Source organism: Eptesicus fuscus, chromosome 10 (assembly GCF_027574615.1).
Source record: "Eptesicus fuscus isolate TK198812 chromosome 10, DD_ASM_mEF_20220401, whole genome shotgun sequence".
Lineage (NCBI taxonomy): Eukaryota > Metazoa > Chordata > Mammalia > Chiroptera > Vespertilionidae > Eptesicus > Eptesicus fuscus.
The window spans coordinates 12,982,250-13,006,608 of NC_072482.1; the positions used below are offsets into that span (position 1 = coordinate 12,982,250).

The 24,359-nt window shown below is 51.3% G+C and overlaps 2 protein-coding genes across 3 annotated transcripts in view; one reads left to right on the forward strand and one right to left on the reverse strand.

Moving 5' to 3' along the window:
- CUL9 (cullin 9) overlaps positions 1-18,058 on the forward strand; it is a 37,589-nt gene extending 19,531 nt beyond the window's left edge. Inside the window, exons 23-41 of one of the 2 annotated variants that reach the window (XM_008153272.3) lie at positions 77-259; positions 398-558; positions 796-1,024; positions 1,109-1,298; positions 6,825-6,964; positions 7,079-7,208; positions 7,345-7,544; positions 7,987-8,237; positions 9,201-9,546; positions 13,537-13,677; positions 13,821-13,985; positions 14,196-14,359; positions 14,705-14,798; positions 15,287-15,361; positions 15,476-15,586; positions 15,729-15,846; positions 16,845-16,978; positions 17,560-17,630; positions 17,724-18,058. In XM_008153272.3, the coding sequence (XP_008151494.2) occupies positions 77-259; positions 398-558; positions 796-1,024; positions 1,109-1,298; positions 6,825-6,964; positions 7,079-7,208; positions 7,345-7,544; positions 7,987-8,237; positions 9,201-9,546; positions 13,537-13,677; positions 13,821-13,985; positions 14,196-14,359; positions 14,705-14,798; positions 15,287-15,361; positions 15,476-15,586; positions 15,729-15,846; positions 16,845-16,978; positions 17,560-17,630; positions 17,724-17,907 (3,087 nt within the window). In that variant the 3' untranslated portion in view covers positions 17,908-18,058. Of the gene's footprint in view, positions 1-76; positions 260-397; positions 559-795; positions 1,299-6,824; positions 6,965-7,078; positions 7,209-7,344; positions 7,545-7,986; positions 8,238-9,200; positions 9,547-13,536; positions 13,678-13,820; positions 13,986-14,195; positions 14,360-14,704; positions 14,799-15,286; positions 15,362-15,475; positions 15,587-15,728; positions 15,847-16,844; positions 16,979-17,559; positions 17,631-17,723 lie in introns of both variants that reach the window. The other variant, XM_028128035.2, reaches the window with a different exon arrangement.
- A 423-nt stretch (positions 18,059-18,481) lies between these two features.
- DNPH1 (2'-deoxynucleoside 5'-phosphate N-hydrolase 1) lies at positions 18,482-23,343 on the reverse strand. Its single transcript, XM_054722328.1, has 4 exons — positions 23,163-23,343; positions 19,113-19,181; positions 18,864-18,974; positions 18,482-18,692 (listed from the first exon to the last, which is right to left on the reverse strand). The coding sequence occupies exons 1-4, from the start codon at positions 23,341-23,343 to the stop codon at positions 18,544-18,546; spliced, it is 510 nt and encodes a 169-aa protein (XP_054578303.1). The 3' UTR covers positions 18,482-18,543.
- Between the last annotated feature and the right edge of the window lie 1,016 nt (positions 23,344-24,359).

Consider the following 24,359-nt stretch of genomic DNA (forward strand, 5'->3'; position numbering starts at 1 on the left):
CTGTGGAGGGCGGGGGTCTGCGAGTCTGGCCACATACTGGGACTTCCCTTTCACATTTCTTGCTCTTTCTCCTCAGGTCAGCAGGTTCCTGGCTGCAGCCTGGTGGGCCCCAGACTTCGTGCCTCGTTACTGTGCACTCTATGAGCACTTGCAGAGAGCAGGCTCAGAGCTCTTTGGGCCTCGGGCAGCCTTCACGCTGGCCCTGCACAGTGGCTTCTCAGGCGCCTTGCTGCAGCAGTCCTTTCTCACGGCTGCTCACGTGAGTACCACCAGCCTCCCAGTCGGCGGGGCGTAAGCTCATGCAAGGCTCACCCCTCTCTGCCCTTTCATCTCCTTTTACTCTCCACTCTCCTCCACTCCCTCTTCCTGGTTCACCAGTGCCCTTTCCATTGCCCAGATGAGTGAGCAGTTTGCCAGACACATCGACCAGCAGATTCAGGGCTGCCTGGTTGGCGGAACCCCTGGAGCAGACATGCTGGGGCAACTTCAGCGGCACCTGGAGCCCATCATGGTCCTTTCTGGCCTGGAGCTGGCCACTACTTTTGAGCACTTTTACCAGTGAGTAAAGGTCTACAGAGTAGGGGATGGGAGGACTAGAGTGTAGAGAGGACGAAGACTGAGTCTTAGAGGGAAGATGAAGGAGGGCAGTGGGGAGGAGAGATTAAGATCCAGGGATGGCCATGGCATTGGTGGGAAGGAAGAGGTGAGGTAGGGCTGTGACCCATTTGGCTGCAACAGAGGGACCTATGTGCTGACTGTCCACACTGAGCCGGGCCTGGGCTGTGTGTGCTGCAGGCACTACATGGCGGACCGTCTCCTGAGCCTGGGCTCCAGCTGGCTGGAGGGGGCCGTGCTGGAGCAGATCGGTTCCTGCTTCCCCAACCGCCTCCCCCAGCAGATGCTGCAGAGCTTGAGTGCCTCCGAGCGGCTGCAGTGCCAGTTCCACCTCTTCCAGCTCCAGCGGCTTGACAGGCTGCTCTTGGAGCAGGAGGATGAGGAAGAACAGGGCCTGGAAGAAGAGGAGGTAAGAGCAAGGGAGAAGAAGAGCGGGAGAACAGGAGAGGAAAGAAGGGAGCCCAAGAGCCCTCGAAATTCTTCTCTCTCTCAGGAGGAAGAGGAAGAAGAGGAGTCTGGGAAAGAAGTATTTATCGAGGACCCAGGCCCAACAGTTTCTATACTGGTCCTGTCACCACGCTGCTGGCCCGTCTCCCCACTCTGCTACCTGTACCATCCCAGAAAGTGCCTTCCCACAGAATTCTGTGATGCCCTTGACCGCTTCTCCAATTTCTACAGCCAGAGTGAGGCGATAGGGACAGGCAGTTGGATATTGGGGTGAGATTTGGGGTGGCAAGAGAGGAAGAGGAGGTGACCTTTGGACAGGAATGAAGAAACATTCTCTAGCAACAGCAGTCTCCTAGGGAAGGGTGAAGAAGTGTGGGTTAGATTTTCATTAATTTCTCATTTCCTTCAACTTTATATGAATTGGTTCTATTTTTCTTTTTCTAACTTCAAGTTGCATGCTAGTCTTTTCAGACTTTTAAAAAAAAAGTATTTAAGGCTATTAATTGCCCTCTCAATATTACTTTAGCTGCATTCTGTAAGATCTATATTTTTTGTTGTTGTTAATCCTCACCCCAGGATATTTTTTCCATTGATTTTTAGAGAGAGTATAAGGGAAGGGAAAGAGAAAGAGAGAGAGAGAGAGAGCGAGAGAGAGAGAAATACCAATGTGAGAGAGACACATCGATTGGTTGCCTCCCACACATGTCCTGACCAGGGCTGGGGACCAAGTCTGCAACTGAGGAATGTCTCTTGACTGGAAACCAACACTTGACCATTCAGTCCGGGGGCCAATGCTCTAACCACAAAGCCAAACCAGCTAGGGTGGATTTGTTTATTTTAAATATATATGTATATATAAATATATATATAATATTTTTTATTAAGGTATAACTAGTAGTCAGTAAAGTGCACACATCTTAATTGTGACTTAATGAATTTTATATCCATATGCATTTCCTTAACCACCCCCAGCTCAAGATGCAGAATACTTCCAGCACCCAGAAAGCTCCCTCCTTCATCTCCTTCATGTCTCCTTTCTAGTCAGTATCTTCTTCCAAGGGAAACTGTTGTTCTTCCCTTTGTCACCATAGATTTTTGCCTGTATATGAACATCATATAATTAGAATCAGAGAGTATATATTCTGCTGTATCTAATTTCCTTCTCTCAGCTTAATGTCTGTGGGAGTGATCCAGGTTGTCAGTTGTATCATTACTTTGTTCTTTTGTATTGCTGAGTCATATTCCATTATAGGAATATATTTACCCTTTCTGCTGCTGACGGGCATTTGGGATGTTGAATAAGTTTTTATTATGTAATATTTTTATTGTTTAGTTCAGAGAATTTTCTAATTTTTATTATTTTTTCTTTGACTTATTAGTTTTCTAGAAGTAGATTTTAAAATTTCCAAGCAGGTTTTTCTTTGTTTTGTTTGTTTAGTGTTCTTTTTTTGGTGTACTGGATGATGCTCCAACCAACTGGGCCACCCGGCCAGGGCTGTTTAGTATTCTTTTTGTTTTAGGTTTCAGCCTTCATTCCATTGTGGCCAAAGAACATGGTTTCTGTGATACTGAACTTTGCCATTTATTGAGACTTCCTTTGTGGCCAAGTAGATGGTCAAATTTTATAAGTGTCCCATGTGTGATTAAGAAGAATGTGTTTTTTCTGTTGCTGGATACAAGATTACACGTATTTCACTAAATTGACCTTGTCATTGTATTGTTCAAGCTTTCTATAACCTTATTTTTATCTGCTTGATCTATGACAGAGAGGTGTGCTCTAATCTACCATTATGATAGTGAATTTCTAAATTAAGTATGTAAATTTCCCTTTATATATTTTGACTATGTTATTACATACAACTTTAAAATTATTTAACAGTGCTGCTAATAGAACTTTCTGCAAGGATGGAAATGTTCTGCACTGTTCAGTATGATAGACATTTGTGGCTATTGAGTACTTGAAATGTGACTAGTTCGCTGGGGAACTGAATATTTAATTTTATTTACTTTAACCAGTTTAAGTTTAAGTAGCCACATGTGGCTCCTGGCTGTCACAATGGGCTGTGCAGGTATAGAATCTTCATGGTTAGATCTTGTTATTATGGAGTGACCTCCTAGTGAAGCTCTTAAAGTCTGGTGTTAATAGTATACCAGCTTTCCTTGGTTACTGTCTTTTTTTTATCCTTTTACTTTTTGTTTGGATGGATAATTCTTTAGATCTTTTTTATTTATTTATTTTTTAAATATATTTTTATTGATGTCAGAGAGAAAGGGAGAGGGAGAGAGAGAGAGAAACATCAATGATGGGAGAGAATCATTGATCGGCTGCCTCCTGCACGCCCCTTATTGGGGATCGAGCCTGCAACCTGGGCATGTGCACTGACTGGGAATTGATATTTTTTCCATTGATTTTTAGAGAGTATATCAGGGAACCACTACCATGGTTCATAGGTTGAAGGTCAACCACTGAGACACAAGAGCTGGGCTCAGGGTATTACATTTGGAAGCACACAATTTCCCTCTATCCCTCTTTTGGGATGTTAATTTTGACAGCTGTATTGTTAATATTTTTTCTCCCTTGCTGTTATTAATAAGCAGTCTGTTGGGGGAGATACTTTTAAACCATGCCAATATTCTACTCTCATCAGAATTTCCTCCAGTATCATTTACTTTTTTTGCCATAGTCTAATATTTTAGGCATGTGTCTTATAAATACCTAGAATTTATTTATTATTATTTTATTTTTTAAAAATATATTTTATTGATTTTTTACAGAGAGAAAGGGAGAAGGATAGAGTTAGAAACATCGATGAGAGAGAAACATCCATGAGCTGCCTCCTGCACACCCCCTACTGGGGATGTACCTGCAAGCAAGGTACATGCCCTTGACCAGAATCGAACCTGGGACCCTTGAGTCCGCAGGCCGACGCTCTATCCACTGAGCCAAACCGGTCAGGGCTAGAATTTATTTTGTATTCAACTAATAATCTCTCTTTTTGAGTTGTCAATGTTAGCCTGTTTATAATTACTATGAGTAACCATGTATTGGGTTTTTATTTCTAACCTCATTTTTTGTATTTTAGTTCATCATTTTTATATTTTAACATTTTAGTTATTTCATTTACACAACAGAATACAGGGGTTGACAAAAGTAGATTTACAGTTGTGAGTACGCAGAACAGTTTATTCTTGTATTATTATTTATTAATTATTGTATTATTTTTTGTATTACAACCGTAAACCTACTTTGCTAACCCCTGTATATAAAACAGGTATAGCCGGAACCGGTTTGGCTCAGTGGATAGAGCGTCGGCCTGTGGACTGAAGGGTCCCGGGTTCGATTCTGGTCAGGGGCATGTACCTTGGTTGTGGGCACATCCCCAGTGGGGGGTGTGCAGGAGGCAGCTGATCGATGTTTCTCTCTCATCGATGTTTCTAACTCTCTATCCCTCTCTCTTCCTCTCTGTAAAAAATCAATAAAAAATATTAAATAAATAAATAAATAAATAAATATATTAAAAAAAAAAACACAAACAGGTATAGTTAAAAGAAGAATTACTTGAACACCTTTATAGATATGGTTCTACACTGAGTATTTGTGATTTTTTTTTTCCTTCTTTTGGATTGGTTTTTCAAAACTCCTTTTTTGTTTCTATCAGTTTTGGGAGTTATGCATTCTATTTCTATACTTGGTTACCTTTATATTTTTAACCTGTATGTTTGACTTGTTAATATTACTTCCCACCTTCTTGAATAACAAAAGGGTCATAGAAAAATCTTAACTTCAACGCTAATTTCCATCTTGCTGGTTACTGTTGTTCAGTATTTTAGAATTATCTATTTTTAGTCATTATTATTATTGTTTTATTCAGTTAATGTTTAGATTCGCCATCATACCAACTGCTTTAGTCATCATTCCTTTTGCATCTTGATCCTTCTTTTTGAGTTTAATTTTTTTCCTAAAGTCTATCCTTTAGAAGTTTCCTCATTGAGGGCATATTGGTAGAAATGATCAGTTTTTGTTTGAGAATGGTTTATTTTCAGCCTCATTTAAAAAATATTTTTATTACGATAAATTTCAGACATACTCAAAAGTAGACAGACTAGATAAAGTCCAGTGTAGCAACATATATCAATTCATGGCTAATCTTTTTTTTAATTCTCACCCGAGGATATTTTTTTCCATTGATTTTTAGAGAGAATGGAAGAGAGAGGGAAAGACAGAGACAAATATCGATGTGAGAGAAATACATTGATTAGTTGCCTCTTGCACGAGCCCTGATTAGGTCCCAGGCCAGAGAGGAGCCTGCAACCGAGATACATGCCCTTGACTGGAATCAAACTTGGGACCCTTTGGTCCACAGGCCAACGCTCGATCCACTGAGCCAAACCGGCTAGGGCCATCTTGTTTCATCTCTATCCCCACCCACTTAACTCAGCTCTGAAATTGAAAAGATAACGACTCTCTTTTTAAGGCAAGGACACTACATTATCAAACCTTTAGAAGTTAACAAATCCTAATATCAAATATACATTTAGTGTTCATGTTTATGTAATTGTCAAGAGTGTTTAAAATTAGGTGTTTTTGTTTATTGAGGACCTAAACCAAGCCCATGTATTGCACTTGATTTAGTTCTATTTTTCATTTCCCTCAATCTATGGGTTCCTGTCTCCCTTTTTTTTTCTACCCCTTTTGCGATTGTTTGTGGAGGAAACTGGGTTGTTTTCCAAGTAGAGTTGTTGACAGGCTGGATTTTGCTGATTGTATCCACATGGCGTCCTCTAGCATGCTCTTCTGTCTCCTTTATTTCCTAAAAACTGATCGTTAACTATGGGAGCTCATTCAGCTTTGGGTTTGATTTCTTGGGCAGGAACACTGCATAGGTGGTGTTGCGTACTTCTCCAGGAGGCATGTTACGTCTAGCTGTCTTTCTGTGTAAGGTGGATCAGTGGGTGTCAGTGTTGTTAGTCTGATGTACACATTACACATAGTTTCCCATCAGCTTTCCACTAGACAGTCATTCGTTGTCATTGCATAGGTTGATCATTTCACTAGGGGTTACGGACTAGTGACATTCTAGTTCTGTCATTCCTTCCTCGTGTTATTTGCTGGAATGCTTTCTCTATACAGAGAAGCTTCTCATTAGCGTTTTAGTTACCTTGACGTACCGTTGATACAGGAAAGGTTTGACTCTTTCCTCCTCCCCTTTATTTTGAACCAGTTTTCAAAATAATGTGTTGGTTCTCTAGCATTCTCTAAAGATGCCCAATGAAGTCTTCTAAAAAAAAAAAAATCATCATTGTGAATTCATGGATTTAAAAAAATCTTATGTGTTTTAATCCATCGCGGGTGTCATTCTTCTGTTGTTCAGACTGTCCCATCGTAGGCCAGAGAGACCTCTCAGGTGGCTCCATTTGAAACTCTGCCTTTGACAGCGTCCTTGCTCTCCAGTCTGAGCTGGGACCCAGGGCAAGGAATAGACCCAGCCTGGAGGATCTGTCGCTCCTTAAGGGCAAAGCCCAGGCCTCTGGTGTTCCTTCCGTGGAGCCTGTCTGACGCCGGGCGGGACGCAGGGTGGGCTCCCAGGTACCCGTGACTTGCCAGGGAGGCGGCCTAGAGGAGGCTGCGCTCCGGAGGCTGTAAATGCTGGGGCCTGAGAGACTGGCAGGAGCAAACCTAACTAACAGCACACCCTCGCCTCAGCGCCTAACCCCCTTTTCCCTGTTCTGTGTCTCCACCCTTCTCCTCTACATGCTCCCAGGTCAGAACCATCCAGTCCGGGGGCCACATCGGCGGCTGCAGTGGACGTGGCTGGGCCGGGCCGAGGTGCAGTTTGGGGGCCAGACCCTGCATGTGTCCACCGTGCAGATGTGGCTGCTGCTGAATTTCAATCAGACAGAGGTGCCTCAGCTCCTCAGCCTCTCTGTCTTCTTCCCCGCTCGTCTGCCACTGTTCTAAACTGTTCCTCCTCCCGTCCTTTCTGCCCACTCTGACTGTCCCGTTTCTCCTCACCAGGAGGTGTCAGTAGAAACCTTGCTGAAGAATTCTGACCTCACCCCACAGCTGCTGCTCCAGGCACTCCTGCCCCTCACCTCTGAGAATGGCCCTTTGACCCTGCATGAGGGTCAGGACTTTCCACATGGGGGTAGGTCAGTGGGGCTGGCCTGAGACTTTGCCCATAGGGTGTGGGGCCCCCGGGTGGGGTAGTGTAGTAGGGAATGAGAACGGGTCCCCTTTCTGTCCCTCCCCCTCCTCGGGTACTAACTGGCAGTAAGTTCCAGGTGTGCTGCGAGTCCGTGAGCCTGCGCTCCGGCCCTGTGGGGAGGCCCTGTGGCTGATGCCTCCCCAGAAGTACCTGGATGTAAAGAAGGATGAGGGTCGAACCCTGGAACAGAAGAGGAACCTCTTGAGCTGTCTTCTTGTCCGTATCCTCAAAGCCCATGGGGAGGAGGGCCTCCACATTGATCAGCTGGTTTGTCTGGTAGGCTGAGAGGGGGCCCTGAAGTTAGGGGAGGCGGGGAGGAAGCTGTGCTTGGGGTTGGAGGTTAGAGCCAGGGGTCACCACAAGGCAGGGTAAACTCTCTGTGTGAGCCCTCACAGAGTGACATTTCTGTCTGGGTTTTCTATCCCTGATAGGGCCGGTAGACCGAAAGTAGAGACAGGACATGAGTGTTTACCCTGTGCCAGGTCCTAACTCTAAGAGTTCTCATTATTAAGTCATTTAATCCGCACAACAACTCTGTGAGATAGGCAGTATTATTATTACTATCGTCCTTTTCATTTGACAGGTAAGAAAAATGAGGCATGAGAGAGTTAGTAACTTATCCCTTGTCACACAGCTAGTAAGTGGCACAGCTGGGCATCGAACCTAGGCAGGCTGCTCCTCTAGGTAACATGCCTGCCTGTTTCCTCCTCCCACCCAGGTGCTGGAGGCCTGGCAGAAGGGCCCAAACCCTCCCGGGAGCCTGGGCCGCACTGTTGCCGGGGGCGTGGCCTGTACCAGTACAGATGTCTTCTCTTGTATCCTGCACCTCCTGGGCCAGGGCTATGTGAAACAGCGTGATGACTGGCCCCAGATGCTGATGTATGCCACCCCAGAGCCCATGGGGCCCTGCCGGGGCCAGGCAGAGATCCCCTTCTGTGGCAACCAAACCACCGAGACCTCCAAGCCTAGGTAGCCACCCCCAGCCCCAACTCCCTGCTGCAGGGGCTCCAAGCCCATAGAGAGAGATGGGCTCCCCGTGACAGATGGCACCTCAATAACGTGGGAGGGGCCGGGTTCCCTGGTGGAAATGCACATCATTTCTTTGTCTAACCCCTTTTCCCTCTCCCTGTATTTTCCCCAATTCGATCGTCCTCATTCCTCCTCTCAGTGCCATCACCCCTTCTTTTCCTTTCTAATCAAGGGCCTTGCTGTCCCCCTCCTCCTAGAGTCAGCCTTTAGCAAGGGATCCACACATGTGAGCTCCTTTATGTATGTCTCATTTAAGCAAATATGAAATATGCAATATGTATTGAGTGCTATGTACTCTCTGCTCAGTGAAATATACAAACTATAATGGGAATCCTGTTCTAGAGGAATTTGCCATAGCTGTCCCTTAAGTACCTAAAACTTTTGCATCAGATCCAATTCAACAGTTTTTAGGGCACTTCTTCAATGCCTGTTATTTGCATTGGGTATAGGGTGAGTTCTCTAGACGAGAATACTTCTTCACCTTTCACATGTGCATACATCACCTGGGGTCTTGTTAAAATGCAGATCCTGCTTCAGTAGAGCTGCCTCTGATACCTGTGCTGCTGGTCCACACACCACACTCTTTCTCACCAGACATGCTGGTAGCATTTGGGTGGGACCTACAGTGGGACCGTCCCATCTACTGTAGGTCAGTTAGCATCCTGACCCCCACCCACTAGGTGCCCGCAGTCATTTTGACATCCAGCCCAACCCCCACACCTACAGATGCTTCGGTGGAGGACCCTGCTGTGACAGTTGGTTTGGGGGGTTATTCTCTGGCTGGTTAAGCAAGTGTGAGCAGGGGTGTGCAAGCAGGGAGCTGGGGGACAAGGTGGGGTTCAGTTAGTAGCTTGTATAAGCAGGACCGGGAGACTGACCACTGACTCTTTTCTGCCCCCCCAGCCCAGAAGCTGTGGCCGCCCTGGCATCCCTTCAGCTGCCTGCAGGCCGCACCATGAGCCCCCAGGAGGTGGAAGGGTTGATGGAGCAGACGGTGCGGCAGGTGCAGGAGACACTGAACCTGGAGCCAGATGTAGCTCAGCACCTTTTGGCTCATTCCCACTGGAGTGCTGAACAGCTGCTGCAGAGCTACAGTGATAACCCCCAGCCACTGCTGCTGGCAGCTGGGCTGCGGGTGCCCCAGCCCCAGGCTGCCCCTACACACCCCGACCACTGCCCTGTCTGTGTGAGCCCCCTGGAGCCGGATGACGACTTGCCCTCTCTCTGCTGCAGGCACTACTGCTGCAAGGTGAGGCCCCAGCTCTCTCCTGCCCCTGGCTTTCTACTTGGCAACTACTGGTTCTAGCCCTAGTGCCGCCATTGCCTACCCCGGGAATGTGGGACAGGTCTCTTAGTCCCTCTTAAACTAGTTTTGTCATCTGCCTTGACCTTCTGAAGGGTGCTTGTTAGGATCCAGCGATATTGGTATGCATCAGTGATTCTCAAACGGGGCTGCATATTATAGTCACTGGGAGCTTTTTTTTTTAATCCTCACCCAAGGATATTTTTCCATTGATTCTTGGAAGAGAGAGGGAAAGACAGAGAGAAACATCAATATGAGAGAAACACATTGATTGGTCGCCTCCTGCACCGCACCCTGACCAGTGCCCAAGGCCCAGGCAGGAGGAGTTTGCAACTGAGGTATGTGCCCTTGACCAGAGTCGAACCCAGAACCCTTCGGTCTGCAGGCCGACACTCTACCCAATGAGCCAAACCAGCTAGGGCACTCACTGGGAGCTTTTAAAGATCCTGATGATCATGCTGTATCCCAGGCCAAGTAAATCAGAATTTCTGCAGGTGAAACACCAGCATATGGAGCGTTAAAAGCTCCTCAGGTGATTCCAGTATCAGTCAAATTCGAGGACTATACACAGACACACACACATACGTCTCACACACACATCTTAACACACATGTCTCTCACACACACACACACACACACACACACACAAACATACACACATCTCACACACAATGTACTTTAAGGCACTTGGTAAATGAGGTGTTATTAAATTGGTGATGACAATAGTTTATGGTTTCCTTTTCACCATTCAAGTCTTTATCTTAGAACATCTTCACTTCTTTTATATGGGTGAGCAAAAGTAGGTCTATAGTTCATATAGAAAATAATACACTAACCTACACTAATAAAAGAGTAAGATGCAAATTGACCGTGCCTTCATGATGCCCACTAGCCAATCAGGAGCGAGCATGCAAATTAACCCAACAAAGATGGTGGGTTAATTTGCATACACAGGCACTGAGCGCCCTAGCCACTCTGGGCCTCTGGGCAGTGTGGGAAGGCGGAAAGGAGGCTCTAGGCCAGAGTGAAGGCGGTGCCGGCAGCCAGGGGAAGGAAGGCCCATTCTTGCCCAAATCTTCGTGCATCAGGCCTCTAGTCCTATCTAGTAAAAGCAATATGCAAATTGACCATACCTCCACCACACCCACAAGCCACGCCCACCAGCCAATCAGGAGTGAGTATGCAAATTAACCCAACAAAAAATGGCTGCAGCCATGGAGAGAGCAGGAGGCTTGGGTTTCCCCGGCAGTGGAGGAAGCCAAGCTTTCTGCCTGCCCCGGCGGGCCCAGGCCTCCACTCAAGGCTACAAAGTTTCAATTATAGAAGATAATAAATCCCAACAAAAATGGCTGTGGCCACGGAACGAGCAGGAGGCTTGGCTCCGCTCAAGGCTACAAAATTTTAAGTATAGAAGATAAATAAATCCCAGATACCAGGGTCTCTGCTTGGGTCGCTGGGGGGCATGGCCGGCCTGCAAACCATCACAGGCCCCTCACCCAGGCCACCCCACGCCCCAAGGGAACCTCCACCCTGATCCAGGACACACTTCAGGGCAAACCAGCCAGCCCCCACCTGTTTACCAGGCCTCTGTCCTATCTAATAAAAGAGTAATATGCAAATTGACTGTCACCCCAACACACAAGATGGCCGGCAGAGGAGGGAAATTGGGGGCGACTGGACCTGCAGGGGAGGGCAGTTGGGGGGGACCAGGCCTGCAGGGGAGGGCAGTTAGTGGTGACCAGGCCTGCAGGGGAGGGCAGTTAGTGGTGACCAGACCTGCAGTGGAGGGCAGTTAGGCGCAAACAGGCTGGCAGGGGAGCAGTTAGGCATCAATCAGGCTGGCAGGGGAGTGGTTAGGGGGTGATCAGGCTGGCAGGCAGAAGCGGTTAGGAAGGCAGGCAGGCGAGCAGTTGGGAGCCAGCAGTCTTGGATTGTGAGAGGGATGTCCGACTGCCGGTTTAGGCCTGATCCTACCTGGATCAGGCCTAAATGGGCAGCCGGACATCCCTCGAGGGGTCCCAGATTAGAGGGTGCAGGCTGGGCTGAGGGACACACACCCCCACACACCAGGCCTCTAGATAATAAATAATAATATAGGAATAAACTGTTTCGTGGACTCAACTACAAACCTGCTTTTGCTCCACTCTAGTATATACTCTTATTTAATATAAAAATAAAAAGAAGTATTATAAACCAGGACATAGCCCCAAAGTATGGGAAGGCAGGGTTTGCTGCTGTAAAGCTGATGTACACAAGGCCGTAGGTTGGGAAGCAAGTACATAGTTTTCAGAGGCAGGGAACTCAAGTGCTGAGGGTCTGATGTTCCCTCCCTCATAGACATCAGCTTTCCAGGAAGAGCCTTGAGTGGCAGGTGGGATTGTCAGAGGGCCTGAGACCCAATACCAGTTGGGCTGGGCAGTGGAAACAGCATGAGCAAGAGCAAGCCCATAGCTGAGGGGGTACCTAAGGGTGAGAGGTCAACCAAGCTGTCCTCTGTGGCGGTGAGGGTCCTGCTTCCTCTATGTGCCTGCAAGTAGCTGTCTGAATTTGGAGAAATTTCCTGTTTTATCTTGGAAATACAGGAATTTTGCATTCAACTTCTCAATTTATCAGGGTTTCTTTCACGATATAAAAAGGGGTTTGGCCCTAACTGGTTTGGCGTCGGCCTGTGGACTGAAGGATCCCAGGTTTGATTCCGGTCAAGGGCATGTACCTTGGTTGTGGGCATGTCCCCAGTAGGAGGTGTGCAGGAGGCAGCTGATCGATGTTTCTCTCTCATGGATGTTTCTCACTCTCTATCCCTTTCCCTTCCTCTCTGTAAAAAATCAATATATTTTAAAAAGGGGGGCGGGTTTGCCCTGGTCAGTGTATCTCAGTGGTTAGAGCATTGGCTCATGCACCAATGGGTCTCGGGTTCGATTTCCAGTCAGGGACATGTGGCTGGGTTGCAGGTTCAATCCCTGGGCCTGGTCAGGGCATGTGCAGGAGGCAACCAATTGATGTGTCTCTCTCACATTGATGTTTCTCTCTCCCTTCCACTCTAAAAATCCATAAAAAATTATCCTTGTTTTGTTCAGTGAAAGTCCAGGCCAGTGCTTCCCACTATCCTGGAGCTTTGGTACCACAGGTACACGTCCTCTCCTGGGGTCTAGTGCATCGTGCGGAAAGCTCCGCCATCCGCAGTGTGAGGGAAGGGGTTCTTAATGGAGTTTCTAGGAGGCTCAGGCTGCTGATCACGCATAAACCAAGTGGGTCTGATGGGGAGAGACAAGGTTGGGAAGGTTTGGGGATCAGCTCCGGCAGTAGTTTAGGAGTCGACAATGACCTGGTTTAGGGTGAGGCAGTGACATGGGCATAAGACAAGGATTCAAGAGATGGAAGGTTCTGATCCTGGAACTGGAGGGGAGCGGGGTGCCGTTTCTCAGGATTTGGGGGCTGCAGTGGGCAAGTCTGTTTTGTGGAGAAGAGGCCAAGTCTGGGGGGACAGAGCCTCCAGACAGGCATTGAGATGAGCAGTGGAGCCAGGAGGAGAGGCCACAGCTGTGTTTGCAGTGTCCGAGGCCACCCAGTGGGGAAGGGGACCCACCTCCCTGGCCTTCTTCCTCTCTGACCTTGCTCTCGCCAATTCTTTCTTAGAACTTGAATCTTTCTAATTTTGTTTAATTCTCTTTACCTGCTCCCTCTATGTCCATCCCAACAATAATTATAATTAGGCTGCTATCCTGGCCCACATATCCTCAAAGACAACTGTAATTTGGACCAATCCCAGAAAAATCAGTGGAAGCCAGAAAGGTTAGGGTCCGTTTTGAGGTTGATCTAAGCTGCTTGTCTCTGGCCTTGTGCGCCACTGGGGAGAGGTGCGCGGTGATGACCAGGACACCGCCTCCTGGTGCTGCTCCCACGCTTCCCTGAGCGGCCCCTCCTCTGCCCGCCCAGTCTTGCTGGAATGAGTATCTGACAACTCGAATCGAGCAGAACCTGGTGATGAATTGCACCTGCCCCATTGCCGACTGCCCTGCCCAGCCCACGGGAGCCTTCATTCGTGCCATCGTCTCCTCGCCAGAGGTCATCTCCAAGGTACCCTCTCCTCTGAGAGCGGCTCCGGTGCGAGCCAGAGGGGCAGACCCCAGGGAATGGGCTGACTGCGGGGTGCTGGGGGGCCTAGAGGTGTGGCGACCTAGAGAGCCAGGCCCTCACCTGTGGCACCTCTGTCCCCACAGTACGAGAAGGCCCTGCTGCGTGGCTATGTGGACAGCTGCTCCAACCTGACGTGGTGCACCAACCCCCAGGGCTGTGACCGCATCCTGTGCCGCCAGGGCCTGGGCTCAGGGACCACCTGCTCCAAGTGTGGCTGGGCCTCCTGCTTCAACTGTAGCTTCCCTGAGGTGGGTGCCCACCCCGGCCCTGATGCTGAGCCAGGACCCACACCCGTCCCTGCTCAGCACATGCAGATTCTGCCTTGTCCTCATCCTCCGCCGCCTCCTCCTGTCATCCTCCAAATGGAACCTCCCTCCCTTCCGCCTCGCACAAACGATAGCAGGAGGGCCACCTTCAGTAAGGGCTGGGCTGTGTCCTCCCCTCCCCTCCTGCTCCAGGCACACTACCCTGCCAGCTGTGGCCACATGTCTCAGTGGGTTGATGATGGCGGCTACTATGATGGCATGAGTGTGGAGGCCCAGAGCAAGCACCTGGCCAAGCTCATCTCTAAGCGCTGTCCCAGCTGTCAGACTCCCATCGAGAAGAATGAAGGGTGTCTGCAGTAAGAAGGGGGTGCTGTGGGCCCTGGGGGAGTCAGCAGGCACAGGAGAGAGTAGAGGCCCGGTAGTAAGAAAGGGGTGGTGGGGCTTCTGAAAAGCTGAGCAACGAGGGCAGTTACTCAACTACCCTCTGGGCACCCTCCCGAGTGATTCCCTCACCTCATGTCCCCCCGTTTTTAGTCTACAGTGTATGGGGGACTCAGAAGCAAGGGTGCTTTCAGTAGGAACTGGTAAGGTTAGGCGTGGGGGGCCAGGGACACGGTTGGTGGTGCATCTAGGCCCCTGGCTTTCCTGGTGTGGCCCTGGCCAGAGGCAGGAGTCCTCTGACCAGACAGCTTCCTCCGTAGCATGACCTGCACCAAATGCAACCATGGATTCTGCTGGCGCTGCCTCAAGTCCTGGAAGCCAAATCACAAAGACTATTACAACTGCTCTGCCATGGTAAGGGGCTGGGCACCGAGGAGCAGAGGCCCAAAGGCAGGCAGGAGGGGCCCTGAGCAGAGGGCTCCGTGTGAAGAGCAGCCTAACCATTGTTGGGACAGCGGCTCAGCGGGGAGAAGACAGAAGCCACCTAGACCTGCAGTGCTGGGAGGTCCATGCACGGGGACCAGAGGCGCAGAGTGGGACTTCCACACCCAGGTGGCTACAGAGGGCTGGGGTGGGCTGGGCATTCTTGGGCAGCAGGGCAGAGCGGAGAGCAAGGACTGAGTCAGAACCTGGTTCTTCCAGTTAGTATGTGGCTTTGGGTCAGTTTACTTGTCCACTCTTTAGCATTCTCACCTGTAAAAGGGGTAATAATGTGACCTACCTCACAGAGTCTGAGGATTAAAAGTTTGGGCAAGGCATAAAAGGCCTCTGTGGATGGTAGCTAGTCTGACGAGCCCACGCTGTCCCAGCGAAGCACAGCAGCCCCCTGATGTGTCTCACAGGTAAGCAAGGCAGCTCGCCAGGAGAAGCGGTTCCAGGACTACAACGAGAGGTGCACTTTCCATCACCAGGCCCGGGTGAGGAGCGGGGAGCGGGGAGAGGCCGGGAGGGGCCCGAGGTCCGAATCGATGGGTGCTGTTCTGAAGGGATGTGTGTGCATGCGCTGTGCTGACCCGCCTTCCTCTGCACAGGAGTTTGCTGTGAACTTGTGGAACCGAGTATCTGCCATCCATGAGGTGCCCCCACCCAAGTCCTTCACCTTCCTCAGCGATGCCTGCCGGGGACTTGAGCAGGCTCGAAAGGTTGGGGGGGCGAGGAATGTGCCAAGGGGACTGGTGGCAGGGCAGCTGTCTTCTGACCGGTTTGGATGGAGGGAAGGAGGAGGGAGCAGGTGGGAGGCAGGTGCCTCCCTGCAGCCGGGAGGCCTGACTTGGGCCCCCCTAGGTGCTGGCCTATGCCTGCGTGTACAGCTTCTACAACCAGGAAACGGAGCAAATGGACGTGGTGGAGCAGCAGACCGAGAACCTGGAGCTGCACACCAATGCCCTGCAGATCCTCCTGGGTGAGGCCTGCCCCCTGCCTGCTCAGTCCTCTCTCCTGCCCCCCCTATGAGTACCCCCCCCCCAGCTTCTCACCTTCACTCTGTCCTCTTCCTTGTTCCTCATAGCCTCATCACCACAGGCCTTTTAAAATTCTGCTGGAAAGGCATACAGTACAAGCTGTAAGTGCCTAAGGGCACAGGTCTTCACTTGACCTTTTATTTGATTACTAAAGGCCCGGTGCACGAAATTCATGCACGGGGGTGGGGGGGTGGTCCCCTCGGCCCAGCCTGACCCTCTCCAATCCAGGACATCCCTCTCACAATCCTGGACCACTGGCTCCTAATCGCTCACCTGCCTGCCTGCCTGGTTGCCCCTAACTGCCCCACCCCACCCCGCCGGCCTGATCGCCCCTCACTGCCTCTGCGTGCCTGCCTGATCACCCCCTACTGCCCCCCCCCCTGCCAGCCTGGCCGCCCCTAACTGCTGGCCAGGTCGCCCCCAACTGTCCCTCCCCTGCCAGCCAAGTTGCCCCTCACTGCCCCCATTGCCAGCCTAATTGCCCCCAACTGCCCCCTCTGCTGGCCTGGTCACCCCCAACTGCACCCACCCCCCTGCCGGCCTGGCTGCCCTTAACTGCCCCCCAACCCACTGGCCTGGTTGCCCCCAACTGCCCCCGCCCTCGCTGGCCTGGTCACCCCTCACGGCCCCCCACCTGCCGGCCTGGTCGCCCCACGCAGCCTGCTGTTTAGTCGTTTGGTTGTCCCTCACTAACCCCCCTGCCAGCCTGGTCATAGGCAGCCATCTTGTGAGGGCGTAAGGGTTAATTTGCATATTACCTCTTTAATATATAGGATGATCTTTCCCCACCACTAGAGTGTAAGCCTCTGGAGAATGGGTGTCTAGAGCTGGGCCTGCTAGGTGTTGGTAGAACTGGTGGATGTACAGTAGGGGTTTGCTGGAGGAGGGAATGGAGGGAGGGAAGAAGGGAGGGAGCCCCTGCGCCCTGCCCTCTCTGCAGAGGAGCTCCTGCTGCAGTGCAGAGACCTGGCCTCGGCCCTGCGTCTCCTGCGGGCCGACTGCCTCCACATGGGCCTGGAGCTGCTCCGGCGGATCCAGGAAAGGCTGCTCGCCATCCTGCAGCATTCCACCCAGGTAGGCTGCCCCACCTGGACCTCCCGTGCCCAGCACCCAGAAGGAGACCGGGTGGGGGGAGGGGGTCCCAGCTCCTGGGCCAGCCTGCTGGGTGCTGTTGGACCCTGCCACTTAACCTCCTGGCATTTCTTACAAAATAAAGGAGTGAGCCCAGATCCTTGCTCTACAGAATCAGTTGGGGAACGTTTTCAGACATACTTCCCAGGTGTGGATTCAGAATCCCAGGAGTGGGGGCCAGGGGATGGGGTCCACTGAGTAAGGGAGCTGAATTTCCAGCTGTAATACGCTAACGTTGAGTCTGAACTAGGAGTCCTTCCTTCAGGGAGCGTATGACTGACAAGTCACGAGTAGGAAAGACATGAGCATACACTAAGCTCCTGAAGCAAGGCCGGTGTGCCCGACCTGTGTCCCGTGTCCCTGGAGACCACCTCTGGTGCTGTGGGGAGGGAGGGAGAGCAGGTGGGAACAACCTGCCAGGGGCATGGCACCTAGTAGGCCCTCGGAGAACGATGGTTGGAGAAACACTGGGCAGAGGCCCAGTGGCCTCTCTCTCCTACTCCCATGTCCTCCGTCTCTGCCAGGACTTTCGGGTTGGTCTCCAGAGTCCATCATTAGAGGCCCGGGAGGCGAAAGGGTCCAACGTGCCCAGTCGGTGAGTATGGGCCGCGCCCCGGAGGGGAGTGGGATGTGGCGGCCTCCTCGGGCTGAACGGCTCTCTCCCTATTGATTCCATCTGTCCACCTAGGCCCCGGGGCTCCTCGGGGCTGGAGACGGATGAGGAAGGCGAAGACGACATGCCCGAGTGGCAGCACGACGAGTTTGATGAGGAGCTGGACAACGACACCTTCTCGTATGACGAGGAGTCCGAGAACCTGGACAGGGACGCTTTCTTCTTCGGGGACGAGGATGAGGATGAGAGCTATGACTGAGGGGCAGCATGCAGGGAGCACCTGGAGCCGCCCAGAGCCATGGGGCCAGGGGCCAGGAGTTCATCCCCAACCACTGTCCTGGGGTGCTCGGAGGGGGCGGCTCCCAGCATCTGCAGCACCTTCTGTTTACTGAATAAACTTTTTTCATATACTTCTCTGAAGCAGGCCATTCTAACTCCCCTGCTCCCCCCACACCCACCCTCCTCCTCTGGTTTTCTTTAGACCTCCAGAGTCTTCCGTTGTCAGAGACGGCCCAAAGCTGACCGTGTGACCTAAGCTGATAAAGGGAAATGAAGGTCCACGTGGCACAGGCTTGCCCACTTGCCCCAGACCCAGCCCAGCCTCAGAGGAGACGGGAACGGCCATCCCCAGGGTCGGCCTTCCTCTCAACTCTTGAACGTTCCTGGGAGGGGCCTGCGGCATTAGGAAGTGCCCTCCTCTTGGGGGCCTACAGACTTACAGGTTTTCTCTGCATCTCAAAGTGAAGTATGGGGCGGGGGGGACATTACTGAGGCCCGGCCCTGCCCCACCCCACCCCACACACAGACGTAAGTTAGAAGTGTAGACATGCCTTTTAATTTGGTACTGGGCTTTTAGGCAGGAAGGGGATCAGAAGAACTTAATGAAGGGGTGAAGTCAAGTGGTTGGGTCAAGGGAGGAAGCCACCTGCTCAGGAGGATAAGTGGCAAAGTATCGATCCAGCATGACCTCCACCTCTCCCACTTCGTAGTCCCACACCTGGAACCGATAGCCGTCCGCTGCTCCCCGGATCATGGCTGAAAGCACTGGGGAGGCAAAGGCAGGTGAAGGTGCCTCCCACACTCCCTCCTCCGTCCTCTCTTTCCCAGCCCTTGTTGAGGATAGACACTACTCAGAGCCCCCCAAGAAAGGGAGCTGAGGGCTGGGTCCTCAGCTGGGGAGGGAGGGGGTGGCCATCCAGGGCTTGGAGTGCTCACCTCGGCCAGACTTCCGGCGGAACAGGCACAGGATTCGCTTATTGAGGGCCATGGCCCGGCCCAACTCATAGCCTACACCCAAGGACGGCTGGGTCACTTCCGCCACAATCACTGGGAAGAAAAATGAGACTGAGGCTCAACATCTGGGCTTGTAAGAAAGACGGCAGTGAGTGTGGTGAGGGGGGAGGCCAGGCATGTTCAGGGAATGGAACACCCCAGGGGAACGCACGGGGAGGAGAGGGCACTCACAGTCCGCCCGCTGCAGCAAGGCCAGGTCCCGCTCGTGGATGAACCTGTCACCCTCAGCAGACTGTTCCCCTGTGGTGGAGGGAAAGCTGGTCAGGGCAGCACCCTCATCTGGTCCTCTGCCCGCCCCAGCCACCCCCACATCCACCCTGCTCAGGGAGGGAGGGAGATGACTACATGACCTCTGAGGCCCTGCCCAAAACTAAAAGTCTATGAAAAGGGAGTGAGGAAATGGAATAGCCACAAGAAAAAAATCAATCCTCTGCAAGGTGGGATGTGTGATACAAATAAGATTAACCAGTTAACCGCCACGATATTTTGAATTTAAAAAGTTCCGCCGCTTGAGTCTATAGATGCTTATGGCATCCACGTGGTTAAGTGAAGGCCTAACTGGCTGTGGGCCAGAGTGATTACAGGTGGAGAGGAGGAGGAAGAGCATCCAGGTGGGGGAATGGAAGGCAGGAGCAAGGACTGGTCTCTGCCGGGAAAGGCCGGAGGACGGCCAGACGAAAGCCTAACGGAGTGGCTCTCAAGCTTTGGTAGGTTCCAGAATCACCTGAGAACCTGATGAACGACAAAGACCCAGGTGTCAGTGGGCCCAGCTGCTTCGTTCCCACCAAATTTGAGAACCGATGCCTGAATGCAGAGTGGCCTGTTGGGGGTGGGAATCAAGGTAGGAGAGGCATCCTGGGGAAAGAGGGTAAGGATCTTGGTGTTCGGCTTGATTAAATGTCATTCGTTAGGACTGAAAGGCTCACAGCTGCCTGCACCGGACCAGAGTCCCTGGAGAACTTGTTAAAAAGAGCTTCTAAGGCTTCATCCCAGCTATGGGAATCTGCATTTTGAACAAGCTCCCTCAGATGATAGCTGAGCACACTAAAGCCTGAGAACCACCAGGCAGGGGTGGACATACCGTGAGACCATGAACCATGAGCTTTAGGGTCCCTCATACAGGCCCTTTCCAACATGCCCGGCAATTCTGTCTTTTTAAAGAGGTCTCCCAGGACTGCATGAGGGCCCACAAATCGTGTATCTGTCCGTGAGTAAGACATCACACTTCCTGATTTCAAGCTATATTATAAAGTAAAACAAGACAGTATGGTACTGGCATAAAAACAAACACCAATGGGACAGAATCAAGAGCCCAGGAATAAAGCCACGCATGTACACTCAGCCAACATCTGACAAGGGAGCCAAGAATACTCAATGGAGAAAAGACTATCTCTCCCATAAACGGTGCTGGGAAAACTGGGCATTCACATGTAACAGAATGAAACTAGATCCCTGTTTTACACCACTCACAAAAATTAACTCGAAATGGATTGAAGATGTAAAGGTAAGACCAGAAATGATAAAACTCCTAGATGAAAACACGGGAAAAAGCTCCTTGGATCTTGGCAATGGTTTTTTTGGATATAACACCTAAGGCACAAGCAACAAAATAAAAAATAAACATGGGACTACACCAAACTAAAAAGCTGCTTTCTGCACAGCAAAAGAAATAATCAACAAAACAAAAATACAACCTACAGAATGGGAGAAAATATCTGCAAACCATGTACTGACAAGGGTTAATATCCAAAATACAGGTGGGGCAAAAGTAGGCTTACAGTTGTGAGTACGCAAAACACAGAGCTATTCTTGTATTATTTTCCATATAAACATCTGTAAATGTGCTTTCCCCCCACTTTTATTAAAAACAAAACAAAACAAAACCTCATACGACTCAGCAGCAAGAAAACAAATAATTTAATTAAAAAACAGGCAAAGGACCTGAAAAGACCTTTTATCAAAGAAGATGCATGAATGGCCAACAGACACATGAAAAGGTGTTCAATATCACTAGTCATTAAGGACAAGCAAATCAAAACCACAATGAGCCATAGCTAGTTTGACTCAGTGCAGAGAGAGTAGCCCTGCGGACTGAAGGGTCCCAGGTTTGATTCTGGTTAAGGGCACATGCCTGGGTTACAGGGGTGTGTGTGCAGGAGGCAGCCGATCAATGATTCTCATCACTCTCTCCCTCTCCCTTCCTCTCTGAAATCAATAAAAATATATTTTTAAATAAGAATACTATTTCCTACCTGGTTTGGCTCAGTAGATAGAGCATGGACCTGTGGACTGAAGGGCCCGATTCCAGTCAAGGGCACATGCCTGGGTTGCAGGCTCAATCCCCAGTTGGGGGTGTGCAGGAGGCAGCTGATCAATGATTCCCATCATATATCTATCTCCCTCTCCCTTTCTCTCTGAAATCAATAAAAATATATATTTTTTAAAACAAACAAACAAAAAAACACAATGAGCCCTGGGCCTATAGCTCAGTTGGTGAGAGTGTCATTCCAATATGCTAAGGTTGCAGGTTCGACCCCTAGTCAGGGCACATACAAGAATCAACCAATGAATGCATTAATAAGTGGAACAACAAATCAATGTTTCTCTCTCCCATCCCCTCTTTCTCTAAAATCCATAAACAAAATTTAAAAAAATATTAAAAAACCCACAGTGAGATACCAATTCACATCTGTTAGAACAGCTATCATAAAAAAGACAAGAAATAACAAATGCTGACAAGGATGTGGAGAAAAGGGAACGGGTTATGCTCTGTTGGTATGAATATAAATTTCCACTATGGAGAACAACAGTGTGGAGGTTCCTCAAAAAAATGAAAAATAGAACTACCGCCCAGCAGGCGTGGCTCAGTGGTTGAGTGTAGACCTATGAACCTGGAGGTCACGGTTCGATTCCTGGTTAGGGCATATGCCTAGCTTGTGGGCTCAATCCCCAGTGTGGAGTGTGCAGGAGGCAGCTGATTCTCACATCACTGATGTTTCTCTCCTCCCTTCCTCTCTGAAATCATAAAAATATATTAAAAACATAAAAAATAGAACTACCATATGATCCAGCAATCCACTGTGGGGAATGTAACTGAAGGGAATGAAAACACCATCGGAGTGATGTTCAGAGCAGCATTACCTACAACAGCCAAGACCTGGGAAGTAAGTGTCTACGGGTGGATGAATGGATAAAGAAGTTGGGGTGTATATATACAATGGACTATCGTTCAGCCATGAGAAAGAAGGAAAGCGCCATTTGGAAAAACACGGAAGGACTTGGAGGGCACTACGCTAAGTGAAATAAGTCAGACAGAGAAAGACAAATAGTGTATGATCACACACACACACACACACACACACACACACACACACCCCAAAACAGAAAAACTGAAACTCCTAGCAAAAAAAGATCAGGTTTGTGCTTACCAGAGGTGGGGGACAGGAAATGGGGAAATTGGATAAAGGTGGTCAAAAGGTACCAACTTCCGGTTATAAAAGACGTACTAGGGCTGTAAAGTACACAATGACCACAGTATGGTTATTTCAAATTTGTTAAGAGAGATCCTAGGAGTTCTTATACAAGGAAAAGAATTTTTTTCACGAGGTGACTGGTGTTAACTAAACTTCTGTGCTAATCCTTGCACTCACTATGAAAGTTGAGCCCATACACTGTACACCTTAGACTTAGGTTAATTATCGCTCAGGAAAACTGGGGAGAAGAAGAAACCCCAGCGGCGGGAGCAGAGCAGTAACAGCCTGACCGCCGGGCAGGGAGACAGCGGGGGGAGCGCGGGGGGCGGTCGGGGCTAAGGAGGGGCTGGCACCTGGGGGCGGGGCGCAGGCAGGAGGACGTCTCGGGTCGGGGAGAAGATACCGGCGGGACGTGGAAACCCAAGCAGCCCCGTCTGCGCCCACCTGCCTCCCCCCCGCCCCCGCCCCCACTTCCCCGGAAAGGGCTGGGGAAAGCGCTCCAAGAAGGAGCTCAAGGCCGAGAGAGCAGCTGAGCGCGGCGGCGGGGCGCGCACCGCAGCTGCGGGCGGACACGCGCGGTCTGAGTCCGGCTCCCTTTCCTCTGGGGCGGGGCGCTGGCTGGGGCCCCCCGTTCGCGCGGCGGAGTGGCGAGCGGCCACCGGCCACCCCACCCCCCCAGGGCAGTTTCGGTAAAGGGGCGCGGCCGACCCACCCCGTCCCGGCGCCCCCTCCCTCCCCCGCCCCTCACCCTGCGCGCCCAGCTCCGCGTCCGCCACGTGCTCGGTGAGCACCGTCCCGAAGCGCCGCAGCCGGGACACGATCCGCTCGTACAGCGCCCGGTCCTCGCGTCCGCCCCGGATGCTCCCGCAGAAGTACAGGGCCCGACGGCCCGGCGCCCCGCACCCCCGCGCGCCCGCCGCCGCCGCCATCCCCGCCGGCACGCCCCTCCCCGCGCCAGGGGGCGCTGGCCCGCGGCCACGTGACCCGGCCGGGCCCGCGCCAGTGTCCACAGCTGTGAAACGGGGCGGGGTTGAGAGGATGAGTGAGCACTCCCGTGTGTGGGGAACCCACCGCCTCCCGGACTTCTCACCTCTAACTTGTCCCCCGGAACCCTCGGTCCTCCCTGCCTCACCCACTTGGCTCCCCGCGGCCCCCCAGTCTCCCCGTCTCAGCCAAGGGCAACTCCATCCTCCTCGCTTCTCAGGCCCCAAACCTTAGCGTTATCCCCGGCTCTTCTCTCGCAAACCCATCGGCAACCCCTGTCGGCTCTCCCTTGTGAGGATTTCCAGATTCGGGTCCCACCCACCACCCCAGTGCGGCCATGCTCCCCCAAACCTCCCTGACCCCTCAGCAGCTCCTCACAGCCTCTCCACTTCCCGGCCACCGTCAGGTCTCCACTCCGCAGCCGGACTGACCCCGGGAGCACATTAGTTGGGGCATCACCCTCTGCTCAAACCCTCCAATGGCTCCCTTCCTTCTCACTCAGGGTAAAACCAGAATCCCGCCCAGCTGGCGGGGCTCGGTGATCGAGCAATGACTTAGGAACCGGGAGGTCACCGGTCCTGGGCTCGATCCCAGTGTGGGGTGTGCAGGAGGCAGCCGGTCCGTGGTTCTCTCTCATCACTGATGTTTCTCTCTCCTCCCTCTCCCTTCCTGTCTGAAATCAATAAAGATATATTTAAAAACAAACAAACAAAAACACCAAAACCCCACAGTGGCCCACCAGGCCCACCTGATCCGGTGACTCTCTTACCTCTGTACCCGCCCTCCTGCCCACCCCCCCGCACCCGCCCCCCCTCCAAATACTCTCGCTGACCTTTCTGCAGCCAGGCTGCTCCCTGGTGCTCCTCAGCGCTGGCTGTAGAGTCTTTACATTTCCTGCCCCCTGGGACCCTTTGTCCCAATGTCCCCTCTGTCCCCGGGTCACTCCCTCATCTCCTCCAAG

What these genes read in the sequence shown, in the direction of transcription:
- DNPH1 (XM_054722328.1), bottom strand. Translation starts at nt 23,343, where the DNA reads ATGGCGGCGGCGGCGGGCGCGCGGGGGTGCGGGGCGCCGGGCCGTCGG. An exon ending in CGCGGAGCTGGGCGCGCAGG is followed by an intron (nt 19,182 to 23,162) that starts GTGAGGGGCGGG and finishes CCTCCACCACAG; the next exon opens with GGGAACAGTCTGCTGAGGGT. An exon ending in CCGCCGGAAGTCTGGCCGAG is followed by an intron (nt 18,693 to 18,863) that starts GTGAGCACTCCA and finishes TTGCCTCCCCAG; the next exon opens with TGCTTTCAGCCATGATCCGG.